The sequence below is a fragment of the Caloenas nicobarica genome, chromosome 14, assembly GCF_036013445.1.
Source record: "Caloenas nicobarica isolate bCalNic1 chromosome 14, bCalNic1.hap1, whole genome shotgun sequence".
Classification (NCBI taxonomy): domain Eukaryota; kingdom Metazoa; phylum Chordata; class Aves; order Columbiformes; family Columbidae; genus Caloenas; species Caloenas nicobarica.
In genome coordinates this window covers 5,015,656-5,043,625 of record NC_088258.1, presented here as the reverse complement: position 1 = coordinate 5,043,625, position 27,970 = coordinate 5,015,656, and the positions used below count along the sequence as shown (strand labels likewise).

Sequence of the window (27,970 nt, the reverse complement as noted above, 5' to 3'; positions counted from 1 at the left end):
CTGAACCAGTCTCCTGCCTCTGGACTCCAATTCGACACGCACCTCCCTGGGCTGATCGCCCAGCCCTGAGCTGGCATCATCACACAGCTCAGCCATGAAAGAGCAGCAACTCACGGTGAGTCCACTCGCTTAGGGGAGGACGTGGGATGGGGAGGAGGAGCTGGGTCACATGCAGCCCCAGTGTCCGTCCTGTCGTGTTTGCCAGCTGGCTGCTGGTCTTCCTGGGCTCTCTGCCTCAGTCAGAGGAAAAAACCCAGACCTGGTCTCTTTGTGTGATTTAAAGCAAAAGTTGAGTACAAGTGTCCTGCAGAGTAAAAAAAAAATACATAGTAGGGGAGGTGAGACTGGGTAACCTGGTAGGTGGTGGTTGGTTGTCTTCCTTGAACAGTGATTTTCAGTGTGTCTGTCTCTTATGAATCTGTCACTCAGAACCCAAATAAGCAGCTAAAAGCAGCTGGGATTATATTCCTGTCTGAGTCCTCACCATTGCTCCAGGACCTTGGCATCTCTATGTGTTGGTCAGAGTAAAAGGAATGCTTTGAAAATATAATCCTTTCCCAAGTTTCAACCTTCAACCCTGTGGCTCTCAGTTAAACTGAAGCATTACTCTCACAGTGTGCTGAAACATGGCTGGGGCAGACACAGAAACCTCTGCTCGAAATGGAATAGCTTAAAATAAAGTCAATAGTATCTAGAATGCTTTGCATTCCTCTCTAATGCAAGGAAAAGCCTTGGTACTTGGTGTGACCCGTCTCCACAGGCTGCTTATTTGGCTTTGTTTTCTTACCCTCAGTGGCCCGAGTTATCCAATACAGTGATTTAACTGGACTATTCTGGAGGTGAAGGTTGTCCAAGAGAGATTTGCCCTATGCCCTGCTCCTCCTGCAGGACCTGGGATTATGGTGTGCAAAATAATATTTTCAAATGCCTCTAAGATGAGTTCAGCCCATGGGAAAGAGATGCTCATAATGGTGTCACTCAGATGTGTTTAGGGAGATAATGAAGTTAATTGTTGCGTTCTTGTAAATATTAAAAGCTATCTAAAGCCAAGGAGCTCACCTCATATTCTGAGATATTCACAGTGAAGAAATGTTCCTTTGCTGTTGCTGGAACTACTCAAAAATGTCTATTACAGTGCTCCAGACCAGAGCTGTTCATGAAACCCTCATTAAATTGACAGGTAGCTTGACTTGTTATTGTGGAAATAAAACTGGTTCCTATAGAAACCAATTGCTTGTGACTAGTGGGGCTGCAGAACAAGTCTGTTTCAATAAGTGCACACCCTCCTGACGACGGCATCATTTATGTGCATTATGCGGTGTTCTATCAGCATCAGCTCTCTTGTCAGGAGCTGCTAAGGGCTTGCTGCTGTATTTTATAAAGGGGAAAATAGCTGTGGAAAGGTGAAAATAGAGTTTTTTTTCAAATCTCTGTTATTAACCGAGATGCCAAGGGCAGCTTTTAGGTGGGATTTTGAGTTGGTGGTCTTCTCTGGAGACCCTCCACAGGGTGCACAGGTTTGGGATCTGGGACTGTGCAACTTGCCCACAGCTGCAGTGAGTTGGGGCCGGAGCAAGACCCCAGCTTCAGGGGGCCCAATTAATTCCACAACTGATCCATGACACCACACTCTATTGCTTCACCCATAAACAGCCTGAAACATATTTGCTCTTGTACTTTATTAATACTGACAAATACAGACTGTGTGTTTTAAATCTTAGAGTCAAATTATCGCCTGTGTTTCAAAGTGGAGCGCAGGGTTTCTGACTGATTGAGTTGTAGCACGAGGCGCTGGCAGTTAATTGCTACTTTATAATTGCTGCAGTCCAGCCAGGAATTCCAGCTCCCGAGGAACCCCACGGGACCTGCAGAGATCAGGGCCAACTTGCTCTGATCTGGTAGAACAGGCTCATAATGATTGCTACCTGGGATTAAACAAAATGGGTACTTAGTGAAATGCAATTCCCTTTCTTTGTCACGGATAACTTTAATCAGTGTTTTGGGGAGCACAGGGAATTCTCTAAGCATGCTCAGTTCTATGCTATTGGTACCACGGTCCCAGACCTCTGGAGGTGGCAGCAGCAATGACACGGCTCAGTTCATTCTGCCGCCTTCTCTGTCAATCAATTGGAGCCTTGCTGGGTTAGAGACAGAAACACGGGAAGAGGGAGGAAGAATTTGTCAAGATAAAAGCATAAATCGTGGGAGAACTAACTGGTTTAAAACTTTATAAACTTCCTTAAACTCTCCAAGCCCTAAGCTTAAGGTTTTAAGATTGATCAGTGGAAGAGATGCAGCGAGAAGCCGTGGATGTCGCTGGTGCTTGCGCAGAGCTGAGCCCTGTTGCAGGTAAGGCTGGGTGGCCTCGGCACGCACAAGCCACGTGTGTGTTGTGCGTGCAGGTGGCCCTTCGCATCCGTCCGCTCAGCGAGGCCGAAGCGGAGGAGGGAGCTGCCCTCATCGCCTGCAAGGCGGGCGAGCAGGTGAGCTGGGGGGTCGTGCTGGGGCTGCAGGAGAGCCCCTGCAACAGGGGCCGGGGAGCCAGCCCTGCGGGCACCACACAGACCCTGCGAGGCTCTGGCCCCTCTGGTTCCCGTGCAAACACTCGCTTTCAAATCCCGCAAAGCTCCCGGCCTTGCTGTGGCACAGGGCAGGGACGCAGCTTCCCGTGCACGTGGCGCCGCTTTTCTCCAGTTCTGCATCTTTCAACTCTTGCTGCTGCTCTTAAGCGGCAGGGACTGCAGGAGGTCCCCACTCACCTTTTCTACATCTATTTATGTATTTTTATTATTTACCTTCTTTTCCAATGTAAATGCCATTATTTTCTATCATGCCTCAGTTGATCTTTCTCTGAACCCTTCCTGAATGCACGCTAATTCTGTAATTTATCTTGTCTCTATGCAATAGTCAAATGAGAGCAGCTCTCAGCAGCAAAGAGAGCATGAATCTTTCCTCTTTATGTGTTATCTTACAAATGTATTTTTTGCTTAGCTCCTTACTAGTGAACCATCCTTTTAAAATTTTCTTTTTTTTAAAAGCAGCCGTTGACCTTGCAAAGATATCAGCTTAATTTTTATACAGCTTATTCAGACTTGCATCATCTGCCCTGAGATCTGTTTTCTCTAATGGAAATCTGGGAAGGAAATGTGCATTACATTAGTCTGAGTAACTTCTAGCCGTAAGAATGAATTTCTCTTAATAATGCAAATAACTGTAATTATGAAAGCAAATTAATTGACAGGGCAGTTGAAGTACTTGGATTTCTTGATGTATTTTGATTTACATCATGTTCCCTGCTATTTTTACTCCCAGCCTAACTCATTTAGAGCTGCTTTTGTCGGTTTATTAATCCTAACTCATAACTGACTGTGTTAGTGTCTTGTTATGTTTTAATGCTTCCGTGCAATAGCAGAAGATTTATGCATTTAGAATACTGCTAGTCGACAAGGTGTTAGCCCCAGACCGAAGAGGAGGACTCTTTCGGGTGTGTTGGTACACTGTGAGCAAAATTTGGAGGTTGCAAGCACTCAGTAAAAGGCGCCTGGAAGTGTTACAGGGCAAATTTCTGAAGGAAACGTGCTGACCTCGTTCTCCAAGCTCTGCTCTCGGCTGTCACGCTTGCATGTGAACATGATTACACGTCGGCCCATCTTTTTCAGGCAAATGCCACCGCCGAGGATAAACCAGGAATTCCCTCTGGAGTTTGTTCTTGTGTTGCTTCAGGTTTTAAGGCCCGAGCCGGACCAGTGAAAACTAAAGGATTAAAAAAAAAAAAAATCTGGTAATTGAAAACTTGAAGATCAAAACTTGAGACACTTGTTAGAGACTTGGAATTTAGCAGGTAATGCAAAAGAAAAAGAAAACCCAAAATCTTGACGCTTCCTGAACACCCATAGGCACCTGTCCTCGATACTTATTCCTCTCCCAAGCCTGGCACCCCAATACAATTATTCTGTGTGTCAAGTGGTGTTTGATCTGTGCTCTAATTGCTTATCCAACGATCTGGTTACCTGAGAGAGGGTGCAAGCTGCTCTGGAGTAGGAGGCACAGGGTTCTCTGTCCCTTCCCTTGAGGCTTGAGCATCTCCTTATGAGCCATTTCAGTGGAGGAGAAAGAATACCGTTCTCTGCAGTAATTGTATACTGTAATAATTATGTACCAAAATAGATCCTAACAGACTGAAAAGAAACAGAACCTGTTCTGTAACCTGCTGCAACTCCTCTCCCACCTTTGTTTTTTCCTTAATAGAAGTCAGAAATTGAATTCAGTTTCTGTCCTTGAGCAATGTGGATCTTTCTATCAGTCCTTCTGCAGGAAAGGCTGTGGAAAGATGACTTTGGGTATTTTTGCTCCTGAGGAAGTTAAGTATTTTCTTTCACAGCTCCTCTGTCTGAGTCTTGGCTGAAAATTAAGGTAAGAGGTCCCATCCCCCTCCTGCTGGCATCGGGGCTGGTTGGATGTCACATCCCTGCAACCACTGCTATTACCCAATGCCAGCGGCTGTTTCACTGCACAACGGACCTTCAAAGCATTTTGCAGCAGCTGCTCGTTCTCCAAATTACAGAAGTTGTGACGTTGTTTGCAAAACCAAGCTTGTCAGCCTCAGCCTTGTGCACATAAGTGTGTTTTCCGCGCAAAGCTGTAGTGCAACATCCCTCTGGCCAAGAGGTGCGGTGGCAATAGGGCTGTAAGACTGTTAACCAATCCCAGACATAACGGTTCTTTTTCTGACTTTATCTTATAACAGAGGGTGGTCCTGATGGATCCAAGTGAAGATCCAGATGACATCTTGCGAGCTAACAGATCCCGAGAAAAAACATTTGTATTTGACACGGTTTTCGATCACAGAGCAACCCAGGTAACATCCTTCCCCTTTTTTACCAAAAGGCTTAACATTAGAACTGTTTTCCCTGCTTAGATGAATGTTTTTGGCAGGTGAGTAGACCCACACATCCCAGAGGCCGCATGTCACCCAGATAAAAGGTGACGGTGCTGAAGACGAGAGAACTGTGAGGGTTTTCCTTTGCCAGAGGAGCGGGGAGATGCGCAATGTTCAGTCTGCCTCTCCCTCCCGCTTCGGGACTCCCCAGATGCAACACACCCCAGCAGAGATGAAGAGCTTTGTCCCCGAGGTCTCCTGCGAATGAGATCATTGTCACGTTGTTTGGCTCTATTGCTCACACGCTTCCTCCCTGGGCCTCTGTTGTTTCACAGGCTCATAATTGAGCTCCAGTGCCCTAAACGAGCTGTGTTTTGCAGACAGATGTAAGGTGCAGTGCGAGGATTTCATCGGCACCTGCATTTTGTGATCACGGTGTGACTGCAGCCTTGCTTCTCACAAGCAATTCAGTCATCTGTGTTCTTTCACATGAAACTTCAGCCCAGAACTATGCTACCTAAGACATTTTTGGAGGCCCAGTGGCATTTCTCAATAAAGCATAAGGTGAGGGAGAGGATTTACTCCCTCCTTTAGCAGACATAAAGAAAAAACAAAGCATTCCATGTTCAGAGTCCAAGAAAAATAATCAAATGTCGGGATATTTATTTTAGTATGCTCCTGCATCTTGCCTGCCTTTAGAAAAATTCAATAAACCTCTGTGCCTTTCTGCTTATTTGGATGATGTGTCAAAATTCAACTGGTTCACAAATGGTTCCAAAGCCCAGGAAATTTGTAAAACATAGTGAGAAAATCACAGGGAATTAATGCAATTAGATACAGGTTATTTGGACAGCTGTTCTGCCTGACCATAAGTTTATGCTTTTTTTGACTGAATTAGGAGGAAGTATATGTGTCCACGACCAAAAGCCTGATAGGAGGAGTCATTTCTGGCTACAATGCAACTGTTTTTGCATATGGTCCAACAGGTAAAGTGGTCCCTGCAGCTGCACTGCTCCAGATGAATAAAACACCTCCGTACAAATCAGAGGTGAACTAAAATGCCAATTAATTGCTTTCTGTTGAGGACAAGACTGAAGTGTTAAAATACCGTTGTCATTGGGAAGTGTGGATCTCCCTTAAATGCTAAAGTAACAACAAAACTGGCCTATTTGAGGAGTTACTTAATTGGGATGGAATTCAGTGGAGACAAATGTTTCCATTAACGAGGAGGAGATGAGGGCGTCTGTGCAATGCTGGAGATTGATCTCAGGAGAATAGATGCAGCCATAGAAAGCACCTATAGACTACGGAATATATGAAAATATATTTCTACCCCAGCTCTGAACACCTTGGTGAGCAGTTAACCTGCCTTTCTGCCCACCTGCAAGTCCTCTTGCTACGCATTTTGGAGGCACGTGCCATGCCTTTCCTGACCAGTGTCATTGCGGGCTGAGAAACGAGAGTAACTGGGAGATGTTTGGGGAAAAAGGACAGAAATTGGGAGGAAACCAGGCTTTATTTGTTGTGGAAACTTGCTCAAGTGGAAGTTGGTCTTTGCTACTTTTCTTTGTATCTTTAATAGGCGCAGGAAAAACCTACACGATGCTGGGGACAGACTGCGAGCCGGGGATTTGCATCCGCGCTCTTGATGACCTCTTTAAAACCCTTGAAGGTACCACCGAGGAGATGGATTACAGAGTCTCCATGTCCTATGTTGAGGTGAAGTGTCTGTGTTGCCTTGGATCCAGGCTCTGTGGGAGCTCAGCAAGCCCCTGCGAGCAGGCGTGATGGGAAGCGGGGTGTCCAGGTCTCTCCATCGCACGACCTTCCCCTTGGGCTGCACAGTTTGGATCTTCCCTTCCTCCCTTCCACCCCAAAGAAACACAGGATTAATTCAACCCTCTTTGCAGATCTGAAGACCCAATGCTAGTCTCACACCAACCCCTCATTTCTTTCCCTCAGATCTACAACGAAGTGATCCGTGACCTCCTGAACCCATCCTCGGGGTTCTTAGACCTGAGAGAGGACCCCAGAGGCAGCATCCAGATAGCAGGAATTACAGAAGTCTCCACTACAAATGCTCAGGAGGTACCTGGGGCTATGGTCCATGGTGAGGAGAAAGGGAGGAGGATTGTGCTCGCATGCAACAGTGATTTAAAATTTCTTGACACTTCCCATTACCTGTGGCTTACTCGACAGCAAGGACCTTGTGTAGCAGGACCTTGGTGGAGCTGGATTAACGTGATGAATTGTATGGAAAGGGCTGATCATGGAGCTGTGTGAGTGGTAGAAGCCAGGGTTCAATCCCCAGCTGATCTCCTGCTAGCTCTGCTCCCCCAGGGTGCTTGCTGCTTTCCTGGAAGGACAAGAGCGCTTTGATTTGTGTACACATGTCAACAAACCATTTGGAGAGGGAGAAGAAATAATGAAACCTCCTTGAGCTACCCTGACATGCACTTCTACATGTGCTTTGGATAAGAGATAAATAGGCCTGTCAGGAAAACAGCCCCAAACCCAACAAGTTCACAAGCCAAAAGGGGAGATCTGGGGCAAATCAAGAGCAAAACCCCTGTTAGTGTGAGCGAGACCAGTTTGCCTGTGCCCTGGGTGAGGGGGTCAGTCAGCGGGGAACACCACGCTATGGCTCAGGCAGAGCTGCACATCTCTTTGTGCTTTTCTGCATCATTTAGGTCATGCAGCTGTTGATGAAAGGAAACAAGCAACGCACGCAGGAACCCACCGCTGCCAACGAGACGTCCTCCCGCTCGCACGCTGTGCTGCAGGTGACCGTGACACAGAAAAGCCGCAGGAAGGCGATGGGCAAGGAAGTGCGAATTGGAAAGCTTTTCATGGTCGACTTGGCCGGGTCGGAGAGAGCAGCCCAGGTACGGCTGGAGGTTGGCAGCTTTTGGTGGGACCAGGCTGGACTCACTGACCTGCTGTGCAGAGCCTGCAAGCCCTGGGGAGAGCAGCACTGTGTGTTTCCCTGTTGCTTTAGAGCAGTACTTTGTACCTGAGACAGCCTGAAATTAAAAAAAAAAAAAGTTTGAGGATATTGGTAGTATCTTTTATTAGACCAACTAGTATAATTGGAAAAATGTAAAATGGCTTTCGAGTGCAGCCTTTTCTCTGGTCTGAAAAAGGAGCAGCGAATTTCACATCTAACGAGAAGCTGGGGTCTGTTAGGCAGGGATCAGCTGGGCTGTCAGAGAAAGCTGGTACCAGTGGAGCAGAGGGAGGCTGGTGGGTGGAAAACAAGGCAGCTGGCTCCTCGGGGAAGGAGGCAACGTTGGAACTCAGGGAGGTGATTTGAGGCAGAGAGATTTTACATAACCAGTATTTCTACTGAGACCAGGAATTTTTGAGTGATGTAATTATGCATCTTGATTTCTGAAACAATTTTTAGAAGATAATTAATAGCTATCTTTTAAGAACCAAGAGGTCAGAGCTGGGTCGTCTTTTCCAATAAACGTACTCCTACCAGGACCTCTGTGCCTCTGAGTGGGGTTTAACCCTGCACTTTCAAGTTGATTTTGCAAGAGGTGTTGCTTTGCCATCCAAACCTTGACCCTGGTGATGCTGCACATCTTCCCCAGGCACAGACCCACCATTCTGAAGCGTGTGCTTTGTCTGTCTGTCCTGCCTCCCAACAGACTCAGAACCGGGGCAAGAGGATGAAGGAAGGAGCCCACATCAACCGCTCGCTGTTGGCTTTGGGCAACTGCATCAACGCTTTGAGCGAGAAAAAGGGGAGCCGGGCCCAGTTTGTCAATTTTCGAGACAGCAAACTCACGCGCCTGCTGAAGGTACCGCACACTGCGGGGCGGTGAGGAGCTCCACGTGTTTGCTGGTATCACCACTCAAATCAGACAGGCCTGAGAGCTGATCCTGGAATATCTCTGTGCATTGTCTTTATCCAGCTTGGAACACTCCTCTGGGATCTTGCATGAGCTTTGCAATGCAATCAGGGCCTGACTCGGGCAGTTTTGTCTCTATAATAAACATGCTGACCTCCTACAAGGTTAAGGAACTCCTATTGCTTTTGGTCATATGTCTCTAAGTTTGCAGGTGATAAGTGATTTTTTTTTTTTTTTTTAAATGATCTTACTGCCTTTGAATGCTTCATCCCTCCTATAAGATTTGGGTGAAATTGGCCAATAAATTTGGATGTTGTTGGGGCAGGAGGAAGAGAAACTGAGAGTGACTATGCGTTATCATATGTCGCCTCTCCCTTAGGAAGTCAGAAAGGTCACAGACAGGCTCTTTGCTACACTGGTTATTTTATGGATCCTTTAAAACTTCATTTATGAACCTCACCTCAAGCTTTAGTGCTGAGCTACCACTGCGACTGCCTGACAGATGTGTTTTCTGGAGGACGGCGAGGAGGAAAAGGGTAGAGAAAAAGGCAAGAGTCTGTTGTGAGCAGCATTGAGAAGCTGCCAGTATATTTGTAGAAACTGTAATTTTCTTGCAAAAAATCTTGTTTTGTAGAAAGTTAATTACTTATTGATTTTGCTTTTGATGGAGAGAGGCCCTGATGAACTTTTAACAGCACTTCCTTCACTCCTAATTGGGATTCTCCACCAGAATCTCAATGAACCGCATGGTTACCCAGCTACAGTGGTTACCACTGAGCAGCAAGTCCCTGTCGTGTCCATACTAACCACATCAACGTTGCATCCCTCCAGGACTCATTAGGGGGCAACAGCAGGACTGTTATGATTGCACATATCAGCCCAGCCAGTACCTCCTTTGAAGAATCTCGAATGACCTTGATCTACGCCTATCGAGCAAAAAACATCAAGACACAGGTAAATGAGCAAACAAATCGCAAAGAGGTGGGAGTTACAGACTAAAAGCTTGTGAAGTGGAAATAGAAAATGTAGTGGATGAAGGGAGAACAGACTCTAGGACGGGCATTGCAGGATGGTGTAGAGGCTCAGTGTGAATGACAGAAGAGAAGCAGATGAAGGGAACAGCAGAAAACAAGTTGTGTGGGTCACGAATGAGAAGAATACAAGGGTCAGAACAAGGGAGCAGAATAACGAAGAGGCAGAGGATGATGTGCCTGGGATAGACCTGGGTGCAGCACATAAGAAATGATGGATGGAAGACAACTATTGGGAGGACAATGTATGAGGAATGTCCTGGTGAGGATGCTGGACCTGGAAGAGGAACTGAGGTACTGCAGAAAGGAGGAATAAAATGGGGAGAGGCTTGTGGGGTGGAGGAAGATGCAACAGAGTTTTCACTCTTTGTGGATCTCTGTTTTCCCTGTGGCCACAGTGTCCCTGGCTTTTCTCTGTTACCTTTAGGGAATCTTCCAGAATAAGGGAAACCCACTATTTTACAGTTTCCCAACTCATAAGGGAAAATTCTCCCCCGTCACAGGATTCGGTGCCCCTCCAACTGAAAGCGTAGCTTTGTTTGCAGCTGTTTTACAAATAACAGACTGTGGGACAAATGCTCATTTATTCTGGTTCACTAGGTAAAATGTAACCTGCAGAATGTCTCCTACCCCATTGACCAATACACCAGCATCATCGCAGACCTCCACAGGGACATCGAGCATCTGAAGGCGAGGGTCGAAAATCAGGAGAAGGAGCAAAGCGCAGTCAGCTCCGAGCTTGGGGATCTGCAAGGTAGAGCCAGGAGCAAGAACTGTTCTGGGGTATTTGGAGGGAAGAGAGCGGGCAGAGGAGCTGTGTGGACAGGTTGTGGTGGCGTTTGGTGGGACCCCATGTGGGTGTGAGCCTGCCTCTGAGGTGCTGTGTCCTGCTAGACAACACGTTCAACCTTCTCAGCATCTTCTTCAACATTAAAATCCTGTTAAATTTCACAAACCTGCCCTTGAAAAGAGCTTTGAAATCAAGTGGTGGCGTTTGCTGTGGGAAGTCCTGACTCCGACAGAGAGGGGACTGAGTCCGCAGCCTGCATCACTGCGGGCTCTGAGGCTGCGTCAGGACACAGAGCTCTGTCGTATGGTTCATTGCACTTAATTAAAAAAAAAATAAAATAGAGAGGGGGGCAGGGCGAAGCTTTTGAAACATTGATTGTTCCGCCCTGGGGACTGTTCCTTTTGTCAGTGAATCTGGCAAGGAATGAAATAAAAATAGTCAAGTTCTCTGACAGAGAAGATAGGAGGTATAATAGGCCTCTGCTACCAATACCCAAGGTCATTTCTAGATAACAAGCACAGAAAACTGATACCTTTTTCCTTTTGGCAGGTGGAAAGGGGGAAGAGATGTCCCTGCAATGCAGTATTCTCTTAACATTCACAAAAGCACTAGCAATGAGACCTATTTATTGCTAATAATACAATCATAAAGGGATATATCAGGTTTCTTAAGCACATCATTAACTTCAAGGGACTGCAGAATGAAGCAGAGTCCTACAAGCGAATGCCTCGTAACACACGGACCGAGTGGCTTGGTCCCAGAGTAGTTCTGTGGGGACTTGGCAGAAGTTTACTGGGCTTAACATCAGATCAGAAATGTCTTCTCCTGCAGCAGAGAGGCACCAGGGCTCTGAGGCACACAGTGGCCAAGTCATGGACGCCTTGCGGGCGCAGCTGCTGGGGGCTTTCAGGGAGCAAATGGAGATGTGTCACAGCCTGATGGAGCTGGAGAACACCAACATTGAGCTGCACGTTGATACCTGCAGGCACCTCCTAACAATCACAGAGTGAGTAGCTCCTCAGCTTTGAGCTTCATAAGTGGACCTACAAACTCACCATGAGAAATGCTAACACCCCGTGGTCCCTTCCAATAAAAATGACAAAAGGATGTTGTTAAAAAGATTATTTAATTGTGTAAGTGGAAAGATCAAGTGTAGGTTTGAGATTTACCTATGTGACAAGGAAAAAATTGGGAGGGTGGTGGTCTGTGAAAGGTACCCAGGGATTTAAGGTAGCTTAAGTCCATGCAACTCTGAGCCTTAGATTAAGGTGCTATATTTGCAACAAGTGATTTCTGCTATTGAGAAACACAACCCGAATCCCTCCTGGTGCTTGTGAGGAGACTGCAGCTTGCACGGGGTGTTGCACTGCAGTGCAATCGCCTGATGTGGCTCTGTAAGGCAACCAGCTACCTCTAGCATCAAGTTTAAGCTCAAGACTGAAAGTATAAACCTCACCGCTATTTGGACCTTATTCTGAACTTGTGTTTTAATGGAAAAATTGGATGCCAACACAGACTGGGATTGTTGGTCCTTCCAGGGTCCAGTCACTCTGTCTTCAGGACATTAAACATATTCAACAAGTACCTGTGAATAGGCAGCAATTTGTGATGAGGTGGGGAAAAGTACTGTTCTCCTTGCCGTGGAATGATCAAAGAGGAGGCCCATCTTTTAGACTTCCAAACAGGAGGAAGCTAATTGCACTCTTCTGCATGGTTTGTCCAGCTCCAGAGCAGCCCGGACTAATTAGTTCTGCTGTTGTCATGCAAGAAGAAATTGGACAGATACAATGAAGGGCTATGCACGCATCATTAGAGTTATGTCACCATGTCCCAGAGGTTCCTTTCTTTTTCCTGACAGCTGGGAACGAGAGAAGGCTCAGGGTGCAGCCAAGGAAAAGAAAGATGAAAGCACAGAGGAGGAAGACAGAGAAGGGAATATCATAGATTCACCTGAACCTCACGAAGTTACAGTAGCAAGAGAAGAGATCAACCTGCTGCTGGCAGAACACCGCAAGGTGGTGGCCCTGAAGGTGAGGAGGTGAAGGTGCCCTTGTGGTCACAACTCTGACCTCTGCCCGGCAGGCTTTAGGGGCAGGATGGCAGCAGCGTAACTCGGAGAGGTTCCTGTGGCTTGGGGCTAGCACTGCAAAAGCAGCATGAGACCTGTATTGCAGCTGGACACATAAATGCCTTGGGCTGCTGAAGGAAGCAGCATGGGAACATTGATGTTTGCATCCTGCCTCTGTCCCTGAGTTTTTTAGGATGAGGGAAAAGCACCCACTGAGCTGGCACACCCATAAGTGAGCTAATTCTTCCCATTTCCCCTTTCAGGAACACTTTGAGGGGTTTTCACTCACTGGTTGTTCAATGTTTTGGTAATCGCTTTTGGTTATTATTTTTTTTGGTAGCTAACGTTAACATTTGTGAGTCCCTCTAGGCAAGGACTGTGCATCTGGTCATATCTGCCATGACTGAAACATGGTTGCTGCCAGGAGAATAAGCAAAATACTTTTTGTAGATGTTACTTTAATCTCAGCGTGAAGGACATAGCAGAGATTTGCTCCGATGCCTTTATTATCCTGAGAAGCCAAACTCCCTTGAGAATGCCCTATCTTTTTCAGGCAGAGCTGGAGCAGCACTTAGCAAATGCCAAGGAAAAAGCTTCCCAGATGGAGGAGTTTTTCCACAGACAAATCACCAGTGATGATCAGCAGGAGGTTCTAAGGCTCCTCTGCAGAGCCCATGAGCTTGAGCTTGGCAACATAGAGCTGCAGGTGAAAACACCGTACAAGGAGAATCTATTATGCCAGAAGGATTTTGTGATCCAGCAACTGCAGCAGCACACGCTACTCTGTGAAGAAATAATTCAGCAGCAGCAGGCGCTGATAAAAGGTAAAGCATCACCTTTGCTCCTGCTCTGCTGTTATCTCTGAGCTTTGTTTTCTGATGCTAAAGGGGAGAGCAATCCACCCAGAAAACCTTGTCTTGGATATCATGGCTTCACAGTTCTCAGTTGTTCCTCCAGGAGTAATCTTTAGCTCTTCCTGCCCATCTCTGCTCCAGCCCAGAACATTCCTGTCCCAGAGACACTGACGAGGTTACACCAGCTGCACCTCTCTGAGTTGGAGGAGGGGACGCTGAACCGCCTCCTTGTGCTGCATTCAGTGATGTCCAGTATGCTCAGGGTAAGGCAGAGCAGACCTTTGTGCTGGAGCACACTGTCCAACGATCTTGTGTCATGGCCATAGATTCATATACACCCAAAGCCTGGCTGGGTCCTGGTGCCAGTCAGCAGCTGTACAGAGCCTTGTTTTACGAACGTGTTGTCTCCCTGGAGCTTTGCCCTACTTCCCTTTGACTCAGAGAATTAACAAGGCTTTTAGTGACAGAAAATGACCCAGGCATGGCTGCATATGAGCCAGTGTGTCCATCCTCCCAGTTGCTGTTGTGTCAGATTTGAGAGAGAGAGAACTGGCTTTTGGTGGCAAGCAGAAAAGCCAAGGTTAGGTGGCCAAACATGCAACTCTCCAAGTGACTGCTGAAGGAGGTTATCATATCTGGAGGCCTCTGCTCGCTCATGGCACCGTTGTTATTGAGGTCCTCAGGTCTGTCCTGCAGGAAAGGGAAGGCGCTGCTGGCCTCTGTCTTTGGAAAACTTGTGTGTGTTTTGAAACAGTAAAGGGCTGCCAGGAAATCGGCAGTCTTCAGCAGGGAGTCCAAGCAGCAGCATCACCTATTTATTATGATCGCCTAGAATGAACAGGGCAAGGAGTTGGGTTTCACCTTGAATAATAAACTTAATGCTAGTTGTGTTGTTACATGAGAGATTAAATTACTTCGGGTGCCCTTCCACTGCGGGGGAGCAAATTACAGGTGGCTGGAACTATGGAAAAGTACATGAGGTATCAAGAGTGTCTTTGTGACCACAGGCTGAGAGCCTGGGGTAGCGGAGGGGCTTTACAGTGAGAAAAATCTGCTGGAGAACTCATTCTTCCCTCTTCTTGCAGCCCCACAACAGTCCTCCTCTGGACGTAAGTCAGCATCTAGATCCTAATAAAGACGAGATCAGAAAGGGTCTACCTGTGAACATGAAGCATCTTCCCTGGGGGGTGAAGTCTGACATTCCATCCATCACCCTTGAGTCAGACAGGTAATGTGAATCTTTCTCATTATGAGACTTATTCTCTAGAGCATGGGGACCTGGTGGCTCCCAGCTATGTCCCCAAAGCTGGAAGATATCAAACTAGAAGAACCTCTAGAAACTGGAATCTGTTAGAAAAGAGTTTAGTGGTATAATGTTCTTCCAAAGTAGCTCTTCCTCTGCAGAAAGGGCTATGGGAGATGGCTGGATTTGCCTCTGATGACTGGCAAGCATTTAAACCAAATAAAAATAGCAGAGTTGGTTAGGATCACGGGACAAAAATCCCCGTCCTTCATGAATCCTGATGTCCTCCCTTGCTGTGTTCTTTATTACCATTTTTACCAGGCTTCTGGCTTTTTCCACAGCTTGAGAGCTTCATCTAGACATGTTTCATCTCTCGCTGTTGATAAAGGGCCTGTGCTTTCATCTGTTAACCTCTTGGCATATTCTTTTAACAGTGGTGGCTGCAGATCATCTAAACCCACACCCTGTAGGAAGGAGGGGTCTCTGGATACCCATCTCAGCCCAACTTTGTTTGGTTCGCCAAAAAGCCTAGTTCAGCAGGTCAGTGTGGCAGGAACTGAATTCAAGGCACATTTGTTGTGGACAGCACCTTCCTCTTGTGATGGTAGAACATGCACAGCAGCTGAATCTACTGTATGAGAGGAAGGTAAACCTTGGGAGACAATACAGTCACGCCTAGAGCACTGGCCTTGGCTTTAAGGCCTGGGATTCACTTAAGAGGGGTTTAAGGCCTGGGATTTACTGAAGAGGCCAAGCTGTAGCTGCCACCTTTCACTCAGCACCCTGGAACAGGAGGGAGAGGTAGGAGCTCATCGGTCCCTTGCTCACTGGATGACTCATTTTGTAACCATGAGAAAAGTATAAGTTTTTAATCAGAAAGCAAATCATGCTAAAATTGCCGTTTTGTTTTGTTGTTTTTTGTTTGGTTGGTTGATTTTGTTTAAGCAGAAACCAACAGGTGTTGCTGTAGGAAAGATGACTCCCAGGCTGCATTCCCCCATCTCCCCAGACTTGCATGGGAAAAAGTTGTCTGTGGACATCGCTGCTGTTCCGCCGAGTCTGGAGACGTTGAAGGAAATTGCTGCCAACACCAAAAGCATCTCCCTCATTGCAGCCAGTCGCCGTTCCAGAGCCCAGTGTAGAGATCCTGGGAGCGAAGTCTCCTCAGCCCACTTCTCTGAGGAGGATATGCCTGAGCTGAAGGACCTGGAGGCCAGTTCCACCCCAGACTGTCAGACAAGCATTGGGGGGGTGCTGTCAGAGCCTGCAGCTGGGAGCCAGCTGTGCTCCCCGGCCAGGGGAGCACTGAGGAACTGGAGAGACCAGGAGATGTCTGCCCAGAGGACAGACAGAATGAAAAGATCTCGCTCTCTCGAACCAAACTTCCACAGGGTAGGTCCTTTATGTTTCTTTCTAAAGGGGATGCGTTGAGCAGAAGGCATAGACCCAGTGGAGCTAGGGTGTTTTTTAAGTTCAGTAAGAGAAACGTAGTTCAAACTGCATGAGGAAATGAGTTAAATATCTTTATTCTTCCATAATGCACTTGACCTCCTGCCTTAACAGCAAGCTAAGCCAGTGAGGCGCGAAGGGATTCTTTTCGGTACAACATAGCAACAATCAGAGGTGAGAGACATCACCACTGAGGTCAATGCAACTTGGTGTCTTTCAGACCTTGAAAGCTAAGCATTGGACTCCCTCAAGCCCCAATACAGACAAAGCTTGTGAGAGCCACCTGTGCCAAGCCAGGCTCTTCCATCAGTCAAAAGCCGCGAGTAGCACATCTATTGCCGCAAAGGTCAAGGTTCCTATCGGCCACCACTCAGGTAGGGGCCAAAGAGCCGCTGGTGACATCCTGCATCAGCTCTGGTGGAAAAGATGGATTATCATGTGAGAAATAAGCCAGACTAAAGGCTAATGATCAAAACTATTGGCAATCTGATCAAGACCAAGACATAACAGGCTGCACTGACCATCTGTCAGCTTCAGTTGTTTTGCTTAGTACAGACATACAAGGCCAGGATGAGTTTAGGGGAACTGGATACTCAAATCCTATTGAAATGTAGCCAGAACCCTTCCCCATTCTGGCAAGGGGTGCTTACTGATGCTAATTAGTTTTTTCTTTTTTTTTTTTTAAACTAAAAAATGTTAGCTTTTGATTTACAGTGGTATAATTTTTTTTTTGCTAGCTATTAGCACATCATGCATTGCAAAACGCTATTAAACCCTGCTCTGCTCTCCCTGTGTTTGATAGAGGGGACTCCACTAGAGGTGCTGCCAAAAGACAACAGTCCTGCAAGCACCAGCCAGCAGAACAACCCTGATCGCATCCAAGGACGGGTCCTACAGAAGCAAGTCAAGGGTGAGTACACGAAATATCAGGCTGGCTAGCTCAGGAGGCACCACTATATTCTTCATCACTGAATTTAGAGAGCTGTAAATGCAACACAAACAGTCCAGTTGGGAACACAGTCACATGGGTAGGGGTTTTACAGCCAAGTTTTAAGCTCTTTTTTTTTTTTTTTTTTAAAAAAAAACAGATGACATGAGCAGTGTTCCAGAATGAGTTAACCTCCATGTCTCTCTTAGCCAAAAATAGCCGCTCAGGAAGAGAAAATAACATTTTCAGAGGTGTTCATGATCCTAGTCTAATCCATATGTGAAGTACAAAGTTTAATCTGGGTTAGCTGTGTGACAACATACTGCTGCCACTTAAAGTGTCGCCTTGGGATTTTCTTGAAGCAACGATGTGCAGATCCTAGTGCTTTTGCCAAACTCTCCCCTCCACAGCCTGTGACAATCTGTCTCTTCCCCATTTTGACTGGCAGTGAGACTCAAGTTAGAGCCTGAGAAACTTGACCGAGTGCTTCATCATCCCTCGCTTGCAGGGCCTGCAGATGGTGCCAGCAGTCGGCAAAAGCAGCAGGCGGTCACCCGCTGGGGGAACCAGCTGAAGATTAAATAGAAGTTACTGGGGGAGCAGAACTCTCCATGGCCCCAAGGGACTGCGATTTTGAGACTACTTGAAGTCAGGGAAATGGGTGCAGGGGGAATGTGCCTTAAAATGTATGTTTGCTTCTGTGTTGTGATGCTGAGAAGCAGAGGGAAGGCTAGCAGGGGAGAGAGGGACCTTATACTTTGTGTATTTTTCCATACCCCTACTGCAAGTCTTTCCCCTCTGCACTGTGCGCTCTAGCTGCTGGCTTCAGTTTCAGACAAATAGGGTGTTAACAGAGTCCAGGAGAAGAGGAAAACCTCATTTTCCCAGCAGTCTTCTCCTCACAGAAGATGTCAGCATGGAGCCCGAGCTGCCTTTTTTCCTGGGACAAAAGTGTGAATACCACCCACGCATCCAAAAGGCACTCTGGCTATTAAAACCAAATGTAAATGCCTGAGAAATAGTTTCCCCTTCCTTCCCTGCTGTCCCTGTGTGCTGTTGTGAAGCTGGGGGTGTAACGCTCGCCTGGAATGCTGTTTGGGTGAGCAGATGTTTGGCTGTGAGAGCAGCTAGAGATGATTGCTCTCAGCTCTGTTCCATCTGCAGAGCATTTCAGATCTGACTGCAGCCAGGAGAAGGAGCACAGTGATATGTGAAGACCCTGGTAAGAGCTAGCCTGAGGTAAACCGCAGGAATGCGTTTTTGGGTTTGGAACAAACATCTCCAGCCTGGAAGTATTTTCCCTGTTTTTTAAATAGGCTGCAAATAAAGAGGTTCTGATCATTCCATGGAATAACTAGTGACTCCATGCCTCCTCCTAGGTCTGCTGAAGCATCTGAGATGACAGTCTCAGGTGTATTTATGCATTTTTCAAGTGGATGAAAAACCTTTTTCTACAGCAGCAGCACTTGCAAAGCATTCTCCTGTGTGCTCATTCTGACACTGAGCACACTGCCTGTCCCTCTGTGCCTATTGCTTTGCTACCTGTCAAGAAGATGACGGTAGCTCACTCCAGGGATGAGAAAGCTGAAGTTACTTGTATTTATAAAATGTGTTTTAGACTCTGAGCTGGGGATGCAACACAAGTGCATAAGCTGGGAGAAGCAAGCGGCCAATCTTCCTTATGAAAGAAACGGGAAGGAGTGCGATTGCAAAGTAGGAAGGTCAGGAAAACCTGTTCCCCAGTGCTAACACTTTCACATAAACAAAGATATAAAAAAAAGGAGGCACAGACAAAATAAGAACAGACCGTTGTGTAAAACAAACCTATGCCAGCAGATCTTGAGCCAAGCCTCTATTTACAAAACTTCACGTGATCTGCAAGCACTGAAAGACCAAAAGTAAGAGAAAACTGAGTTTTTCCAAGTGTGTGCATCTCTACTAAATACCTTTGGGCTGAATCACTGTGAAAAGATGCAGCGTTTGGATCTATTTCATACAAAGAGTGTGGGATATTTGAGCCGAATGCATCAGTTTGTGGTTGTATCTCAGGAGGGAGGTTGTGTAACAAAGAATTTGATAATTTGCCATGGCTGTTGTGAAGAGCATGGAGCTGTGTGATGTGCTAATTTCCGTGTTTGTAAAACCTACATTTTAAGTCTGCTAATAAATGTAAAAGTTGGGGATTGAGAGCTTGGAGGTGGAATCTGTAAATTATCATTTGTAGCTTTGATAATTGCTGGAGGTGAGGCTGCAGCCCCTCTCCTGGGCAAAGTGGGACTGTGCTCATGTTCAGCGCTGGGCTAATGGCTTTTGCTTTGAGTCTTCTTGATCATAAATGATAGGAGTAGCAAAAAGAGCTTAAACTCTTCTGGGCTTTTCAAGCAGCATTTTCTAGCCTTGCTGTCTCCAGTTATCCATACTTTGCTTCTAATAAAGGCTGCTGAGCTAGAACCCAAAAGGCTGGGGTTTATTCCACAAAACAGCTTGAGACTGGCTGTATCTAACTGTGTGTTCCAGCAATCAGCTCTGTTGGGTCTCGGGATGCTGTGCTTGTCTCAGGACAAGGACTGTCACCACCTCATCCACCGCTGGCTCCTTCTATTCCCTGTCCTGTCCCTGGGACAGGGCAGGTGCTGAGGGGGGTTTCTCACCTCTGCAGCCCCTGAGCCCTCAATCTGCAGGGAAATCGAAAGGCTGAGGGAGCTGGGGCTCTTTAGTTTGGAGGAGACTGAGGGCTGACCTCATTCATGGGGATCAATATGTAAAGGGTGAGTGTCAGGAGGATGGCGCCAGGCTCTGCTCGGTGACAACCAGTGATAGGACAAGAGGCAATGGGTACAAACTGGAGCACAGGAGGTTCCACTTAAATTTGAGAAGAAACTTCTCTCCGGCGAGGGTGCCAGAGCCTGGCCCAGGCTGCCCAGGGAGGTTGTGGAGTCTCCTTCTCTGCAGACATTCCAACCCGCCTGAACACCTTCTGTGTAACCTCATCTGGGGGTTCCTGCTCCGGCGGGGGGATTGCACTGGGTGAGCTTTCGAGGTCCCTTCCAACCCCTGACATTCTGGGATTAAACACCCCCACAGGATTACGGTGCGCCACGAGTCCTCCACAGAACCTGTATCCAATTTCAGAGTTTCATCTTAAACTTCCCTCGTGTAACTGCTCAGAGAGCTCTGAGGAGAGAGCCACCGCTTCAGCATTTGCCGCCCCCGGTTTTCTACCGCTCCGGCTGCGGGAAGGAGCCGCGGGCCCTCCTGCCAGGCCGGACCGCCCCTCCAGGGCGCGGAGTGCCGCCCGGGCCGCGCAGCAGCGGCCAGGCCGCGGGAGCGGGCAGGGCGGGCCGGGGCCTCCCGCCGGCGGGCGGAACGGCGCCTGCGCCGCGGCCCCGCAGGGACCCCCGTGCCCGGCGTCTCGCGAGAGGCGGCAGCGGCGCCCGGGTAGCGGCGGGACGGGGCCGGGCAGCGGGAGGAGGAGAAGCAGCCGCTGCCCGGGCGGGAGGTGAGCGCGGCGGGGCGGGGATGGGCTCTGCCCGCGGGCAGGGCAGGGCAGGGCAGGGCAGGGCCCGGCGGTCGGGGCCTGAGGGGACGGGTTGGGCGGCGGCGCTGCCCGGGTGGGGCGGTCCCGGCGGCGGGTGCCGCCCGCGGCGGGGCCGGCCGGGCTTTAGTCGTGGGGCTGCGGGCGGGACGCGGGGTCTCCTCCGCTCTCCCTCCGCCGTCCCCGGCGGGCCAGGTAGGGCGCGGGTCCTGCCCGCACGGCCGGCGGTGCGGGGAGGCGGCGGGTCTGCGGGATCCGGGGGATGTGGGTGGCTCTGCGGGCTGTTCCTCTTCTGCGAACCGCTGGGTTTCCCCGCTCCTGGGCAGTGCTGGGCCCGAGGCTTGAAAGCAGCTGGTTGGTGCGGTTGTGGTGTGTTGTTCTGCAGCCCGTGTTGCTCCTGGACTCGGGAGCGTCTGCAGTCCCAGCAGCTCCAAAAGCAAACCCAGGGAACAGCCTCCTCGGCGGAGCGTTTCTATCGATGGTAGAGCGTGCCTTTTAACCTTGCTTCACAGGGATGCCCATTAATGCGATTAATCCTGCTTGAACTTCACGTGGAGGACTTCAGAGCTGACCTACAAACAGCAGAAAACCGCTGAAATCGGGTGTTTGCAAGGCAAAGGCAGGTGGTGTGAGTGGAAGGGTCTGATTTCTGGCCCCTGTGTTGCTATTCAACAAATGTTCTGGCGTTTTGTTGGGCCAAGCTGTAGGCACCGAGGCTTGCTGAGGCTATTCCTGCGTTTGTAAGGCCAGGAGCAATGGGTGTTCTTGAAGCCTGCGACAAAAGTAATGAACGAACAGGACATGCTGCGTTTTTGAAGTTTCCTGTTGGAAGTCTTAGAAATGTTGTTATTGAGACAACTTCCAAGTATGGATATTTTAAGAGAGGTGACGGGGGCTGCCAAGCCTGTGCAAACCAGAGGGGGGAAGGCACTTGGATAGTGAGGTAGATTAGGATGTTCTTTTGCTGGTCTCTAGTATATATGTGCTAAGTTGGGGTAAAACATGCAAGACAAGCCCTATTTTTTGCTTACACTGTGAATTTATACTAACGTAACTGCCAATGTTGTTATATGGGTTAAAACTTCCCTGCTCTGTGAAGGGTGCTAGATTTTTGGAAAGCTGGGGAGAAGCAATTCGTTGAGCGATGGCCAAATGCATGAAATTTGTTTCTGGGTATTGGTACACTGTCCATCTGCTCTGGCTGACGGGAGCTCGTTCTCCTACACCTGCAGGAGGTTAAATTGGTTCCACTTCTTTAGAGCCTGCTTATTCCCTAAGTGTAACAAGTGGCAGGTGTGTACCCTGATACTTGGGTAAAGAAGGCTGCATGGGTCAAGCGATTGCCGGTGAATGTAGGTGCCCCAAGGGAAAGTATTCCTGTAAATTTGGGGTTTTGTATGTTAATAAAAGTTCTCATTCTAACTCTTTCTGTTTTCAGAAGCAGGCAAAGCCCAAGCAAGCTACCTGAAATCCTGTATCTTCTGGCGTTAGAACCAGTGGGCACTGGAGGAGGTGAGCTGGTGCTCACTGCCTGACCTGAGCTCTGCGCTTCCCTGCAGGGGGTTGGGAGCAACAGGAGAGGGAAGCAGAGCAAGGAGAGATGGAATCTGCACCTAAGCCTTTGGAGGCAGTCCCTTTGACAGAGAGAGGAGTTATTGTCCCTTGTCTCCAGTACATACCTGTGTGTAAGCTCCTTTATTTTCTGTAGGTCTTTGTGCTGCTGTAAGTGAGCTGGAATTACTTTATTTTTGCAAAGAGGGGCTGTGAGAGAATGTAGTCATTGCACAAAGCTGAGTGGAGAGGAAGAAGGAGACAGGAATTACTTAAGCTGCTGTTTGCTCTGAGAACAGTTACAATCGGGCTGTGAAGTGCAAATATGGTTTCCAAATCCCTGAGGAGTTGCATCTGCAACAGCTTTTGCAATAAGAGCGCTGTGGACACGTATCCCCCCTTTCTGGTTTTAAATGAGAGTTTGCAAGGTGGTTATTTGACATGGCAGCTTATGATAGGAGAGAATGGGACCAGTGACCTCAGGGTCTTTCTTGTGCCTGGAATGGGGAGGAGAGTCCTTGATTCACGCCCAGCCAAGGTTCAAAGTTGGAGATGATCATGGGATGGCTGCTCAGGGAACTTTGTAGGATGATTATAGTACTTGGTCTGTTTCCCGGTTTGCCAGCGTCATGTCACAGAAGCAGCTTTGTGCGGATCCTGGTGCACGTTCTTGTTGGCTGGTGACTTTGGGTTAAACTTGAATGTAAATTCTTGGCTCCTGGAGGCTTTTCCTTTTGATTCTGGCAAGGAGAGGATGGAGGCGCGTTCCCTCTGATGTGCACAGAGGCCTCTAATTTGTGCTTTCAGTCTGGCGTCTTCTATGAAGTGCTCAGGAAGAGGATGTATCCTAGTCAATAGAGTAACTCTGTTTGTGCAGCATTTTTCTCATGAGGGGAATTAAGCTATGTTATTGCTTTTTTCCAGGGTTCCTCTCTGGCACTGATAGAGTTAATAGAAGTGGAGTCATTTCGATTCTGTGCTGCTTGCTGCTGTGTGTCTTGGAAAAGCCAAACACTCTGGCAGGCCTGCGTGCTGTGTCCTGGAAAGCAGGCTCAAGCCCTTGGGCTGAGCTCGGTAAAGCTCCGTTGTGGTGGTGGCTTTGATGAAGAGCCCTTCTTCCGTTCGCCCGAGGGATGCATGTGCCACACACAGTGTCTCATTTTGCTTCTGTTGCTGCTGCCGAGCGGGTGATCTGTCCGTGGCCGGGTGGGACAGCTTTGCAGAAATGCTGGCAGGCTGCCGTGCTACCCAAAGCTGCGTCGGGGTGGCAGAAAGGGATGCTCCCTGCAGCTTCCTGGGCTTGCTGCATTCCAGACAGCCTAAAGGTCTCAAGCAGCGTTGGAAACCCAGTGTGCTAGGAATTATATGCACAGTGGGCACCCTATTCATCCCAAATAGGAAGCAGTCCCTGCCCTGAACAGCTAACCGGCTCGAAAGCAAGAACAGACTCGGGCAAATCGCAGACCCAGAAGTGTGCCAAGCAGTAGGCTTGGCAGCGTCGCTCCATTATCTTCTGCTGCTGGGCTGAGATGCTTGGCCTGAAGTGCTGACGCACATATGTAATTTGCACCTTCTTTAGCTCCATGCTTTTCTCTCTCGGTGTTTCTCCTTAGATCTGCTCCATCCTCAATCTTGACTAGCTAAACGCAGAGAATTACTGCTGAGTAATACCTGCTCCTTGCTCTGCAGAGTGCAAAGTGTGATGTCTGCAGTTTCTCCAGCTCCTCTCCACGTGCCTGGCTCCAGGGAACACGGCGTTTGGTGTTGCAGTGCAAAGCTGTGTGTCAGGCTACAGCTACACTGAATTTCTGGCTCTCCATACTGCTTAAGTATAAATAATACACCAGGGTGGAAAAACCCTAAACCTTTGGTTCTGCATTTTATGTCTTTTGGGACATGCTGAGCTAATACTTTGATACATAATATCTGGTATTGTTCCTGTTTGTTACTAAATTCTCATCTATTGCTTTCGGTCTAGTTTTTGAAACCAGGACTGGAATTGTTAAAACCTGGCATTCCTGAGGCGTCAGCACAGCCACACAGATGGTTCTTTAGACCAGTGGTTCAGTGTAAGGCTGCTGTGAGCTTCAAAGGTGCTGAGTGCGTTTTCCTCAGGAATGACAGAGCTCAGCACTTTTGCATATCTCGACTCTCATGTTCTTTGCATCCTTGTACAGAGTGGGGCTGGTGCCATTCAAGATTGGTGTGTGAACTGGCTGGGGAGCACCCTTTGTGTTTGGGGAGGAAGAGACACCCAGTCTTAGTTTTGAAAAGCTTTTCAGGGCACGTTGCCCTGAAGTGGTTTTGTTTTTTGGAGTTGGCATTTGTAGGGTTTGTTCTGAAGTTGTTCCAAAGAATGGGGATGTCTGCAGAAAGGGCAGCTCTTGTTTTTTGTCTGTAGGTGCTGTTCTGTGTTTAGGATTAGGGGTTGGACACTGCTTGGCGGAGAGGATGAGTTTGGAGTGACTGCTTTTTGCTTGTCCTTTGATGTTAAACCCTGCAAAGTGGGACTATAAAACAGCAAACCATGGGATCTCTCAAAATCTCAGGTAGCTGCTCCTCGCTTTACTATGTTGTTCTTCCCCGGCCGTAGGCACTGGCTCCTTGATCGCTTGGGGAGAGAAGAAGGCTGCTTTGCCAGCCTGCCTTCGTGTGGAGCCTGGGACCAGAAAACATGCAGCAGGGTGGGGAGATGGGTCTCCCCCAGGGAAATTGCTGGTGGAAAGGGGCTGGGAGTCAGCAGGGAAGAAGGTAGGAGTGAAAAGATGGGACTGGTTGAAGTAAAAAAACCCTAAACTGCTGCATCCTCTAGAAAAGATCTGAGCTGGCCTGTTAACGTTGATTTCTCACCTGTCTTTGGTGATCAAGAGTTGTTAGGGATGAGTGTGATAGAGATATAAATATACATTAAATCAGGAAAAGAAAACCTGACTCAACAGAGTCCAGACATGGGCAGAGATTTACCAAAGCATCCTTAATCTCAGAAGCCATTCAGTTAAAAGTAATCATTCCTTTAGATTTTTATTGATGCGTGGCTCTTATCGGGTCTGTCTCCCTTTGGAGGTTTTTGTAGGAAAACTGTTTGTATAATCTCTGTTCTTGACAAAATGAAGTAGCTGCTGAGAAAGGTCGTGGATGTGATGTCTACTGGGTGTCTTCACACAGATAAGATGGTGTGTTCAGGTCTATGATGTTCTCTCAACAGGGACTTGCTTTAGTTGCTGAGGCAATGGCATCTTCAGCTATGTGTTTATAACTGATAAGGCCTTTTTTTTTGGCACAGTGGTACGGAGCATCTTCATGAGGAGATGAGACCACAGTGCGATACCACAAGCTAAAATAATGGATTGAGCCCTCTTCCTGTTGTGTGTTAGATATGTTTAAAAATCAAGGAGGTTTGGAAGGTATTTGGCTCCGCATACTTTCTGTATATAGTTGTATTTTTTTAATACTCTCAAACTTCCCTCTGTAAACTCTAGGCCTAAAATCTTAATGGAGTGTCTTTTGAAATCACTGAACTCCAGAAGCTTGAGATCGGTAAACAAACCATGACTGCTATGGAAACTGGTAAAATCGCAACACGTTATTCCTCCTTTTGGCCAGAGTCAGCACTTCTCCTTGGGGTCTCTGTGGGTACCCGAGACTCGCACAGCTCTCCCCATGCAGAAACGGATGGTCAGCCCCGTGACAAGTCTTGATTGTTCAAGGTGGTTCTCTCCAAACCAGAGTGATTAAGGGATTGACTAACTTTTTTTCTGGTACCTTTCCAGGCTCCTGGTCTGCAGCACCATGCTGGGTCCCAAGCCTCACTCTGCAAGCCGGAGGTGAATCCCGGAAAAAGCCATATATTGCAGTAGGTGTCAGGATGACCAAAGCACGGCTCCTCCGTCTCTCTGTGGTGCTGGTCTCCATCTTCATGATCCTCCTGATCATTGTGTACTGGGACAACGTGGGAACAGCTCACTTCTACCTGCATACGTCCTTCTCCAGACCTCACTCCCCAGGAGCCATCCCTGGTATTACGGCAGGTGAAGACTGGGAAGCCTTGCCAGATGTGGATGAATTTTTAGCAAAGCTGCTTAGTTCGAGCCTGAAACAGAACAGTTCCGTCTCCCAAAAGACAGAGCAGCTACTCGTCCAGAGCTCCGGCAAGCCTGTGGTGAGTAATTTAGAGGAGAACGTGCGGGGCTATGACTGGTCTACGCACAATGCCAGAAACAGCTTGGACCAAGAGAAACTGCAGATAGAGAGGCAGAGAACGTTGCGGGAGTTTTGTGCCAATTCCAGCTTCACCTTCCCTACCAAGGAGCGCTCCTTTGATGACATCCCAAACTATGAGCTCAACCACCTGATTGTGGATGACCGCCACGGCATCATCTACTGTTACGTCCCCAAGGTGGCCTGCACCAACTGGAAACGGGTGATGATTGTGCTGAGTGAGAGCCTGCTGGACCAGGGGGTCCCGTACCGAAACCCTCTGGATATCCCCCGGGAACACGTCCACAACACCAGCACCCACTTGACCTTCAACAAATTCTGGCGCCGTTACGGGAAGTTCTCCCGGCACCTCATGAAGATCAAGCTGAAGAAGTACACGAAGTTCCTCTTTGTACGGGACCCTTTCGTCCGCCTCATCTCTGCCTTTCGCAGCAAATTTGAGCTGGAGAATGAGGAGTTCTACCGGCGTTTTGCCATCCCCATGCTAAAGCTGTACTCCAACCACACCAACCTCCCCACCTCCGTTAGTGAGGCCTTCGGGGCAGGCCTCAAAGTCTCCTTTTCTGACTTCATCCAGTACTTACTGGATCCCAGGACAGAGAAGATGGCCCCCTTCAATGAGCACTGGAGGCAGGTTTACCGTTTGTGCCATCCGTGCCAGATAGACTACGATTTTATCGGGAAGCTGGAGACACTGGATGAGGATGCTGCTTATCTATTGCAGCTCCTCAAAGTGGACAGGCTGCTTCGCTTCCCCCCCAGCTACCGCAACAGGACTGCCAGCAGCTGGGAAGATGACTGGTTTGCCAAAATCCCGCTGGCTTGGAGGCAGCAGCTCTACAAGCTTTATGAAGCTGATTTTGTACTCTTTGGCTACCCCAAGCCAGAAAACTTGCTGAAAGACTAAAAGTGATTGGGCGGTGGGTGTGGGAGGGAACATCTGAAATACCAAAAATGTTTAAAGCCTCCTCATTTTTGCCCTTAACTCCCTTCTCCATACAGATTGGTACAATGGAAATATATTTTTTCTACTGCTCCCCCTTCCGTTTTTGCAGTAATGCCAGAGTCCAGGGTATTCCAGCCAGCTGTGCATATGCAAAAAAATGCCTTTTTTTGGTTATCATTTGTTTTCTGGGTTTTCTTGTTCTGAAATGTCCCCATGTTTTGCAGTGGGTCACTGCCCTTGGTCACTCTGTCAGCTATGTCCTTCGGTAGCTTTTTATTAATACTTTTTAAAAATTAATATATTTAAGATATTTAATACAAAGTGTGTGTCATGGCAAAGGAAGGGAAGGAATTAAAAAAAAAAAAAAAAGTAAAAGAAAAACCCAAGAAATGTTGCACCTGCCTCTGTGTGTTGTCTCCGGGCTGCTGTTTTGGAGGTCCGAGGTTTGCAGAGCGCTCCAATCCCTTTGGGATCTGCGTTTGTCGGTGGTGCCTTTGCCAGCCACATCTGCTGGTGGTGGTGGTGAGCTGGGTGGAAGGCAGGTGGGATGGGGTTGTACCTAGCTCTGCCAAGCAGCCCTGGAAGAAACACTAGTGCTCCGGTGATGCACGCTGCTCGCAG

General features: G+C 48.1%; 2 protein-coding genes across 4 annotated transcripts; both read left to right on the top strand.

The window, feature by feature from the left end:
• Positions 1–94: 94 nt before the first annotated feature.
• On the top strand, positions 95–20,602 carry LOC135994459 (kinesin-like protein KIF19). The gene is made up of 19 exons (XM_065645007.1): positions 95–115; positions 2,403–2,483; positions 4,748–4,858; positions 5,778–5,865; positions 6,462–6,598; positions 6,842–6,967; positions 7,570–7,764; positions 8,533–8,685; positions 9,568–9,690; positions 10,368–10,521; positions 11,389–11,563; positions 12,416–12,587; positions 13,179–13,449; positions 13,621–13,742; positions 14,747–14,828; positions 15,732–16,114; positions 16,392–16,545; positions 16,974–17,081; positions 20,184–20,602. Exons 1-19 carry the CDS (start codon positions 95–97, stop codon positions 20,600–20,602), a joined length of 3,075 nt encoding a protein of 1,024 aa, XP_065501079.1.
• Positions 20,534–27,682, top strand: CHST12 (carbohydrate sulfotransferase 12). 3 transcript variants are annotated; one of them, XM_065644867.1, is made up of 2 exons: positions 20,534–20,598; positions 25,956–27,682. In XM_065644867.1, exon 2 carries the CDS (start codon positions 26,051–26,053, stop codon positions 27,308–27,310), a length of 1,260 nt encoding a protein of 419 aa, XP_065500939.1. In that variant the 5' UTR covers positions 20,534–20,598; positions 25,956–26,050; the 3' UTR covers positions 27,311–27,682. The 3 variants fall into 3 exon arrangements, with proteins under 3 accessions (XP_065500939.1, XP_065500941.1, XP_065500938.1); XM_065644869.1 differs by lacking the exon at positions 20,534–20,598 and adding an exon at positions 20,776–20,829; XM_065644866.1 differs by lacking the exon at positions 20,534–20,598 and adding an exon at positions 22,079–22,146.
• Positions 27,683–27,970: the final 288 nt, after the last annotated feature.

Coding starts and splice junctions, on each gene's coding strand:
- LOC135994459 (XM_065645007.1), top strand. CDS start 95: ATGAAAGAGCAGCAACTCACG. Junction 4,859..5,777: donor TCGATCACAGAGCAACCCAG/GTAACATCCTTC, acceptor TGACTGAATTAG/GAGGAAGTATATGTGTCCAC. Junction 14,829..15,731: donor ACCTCTAGAAACTGGAATCT/GTTAGAAAAGAG, acceptor CCATCTCCCCAG/ACTTGCATGGGAAAAAGTTG.
- CHST12 (XM_065644867.1), top strand. CDS start 26,051: ATGACCAAAGCACGGCTCCTCCGTCTCTCTGTGGTGCTGGTCTCCATC.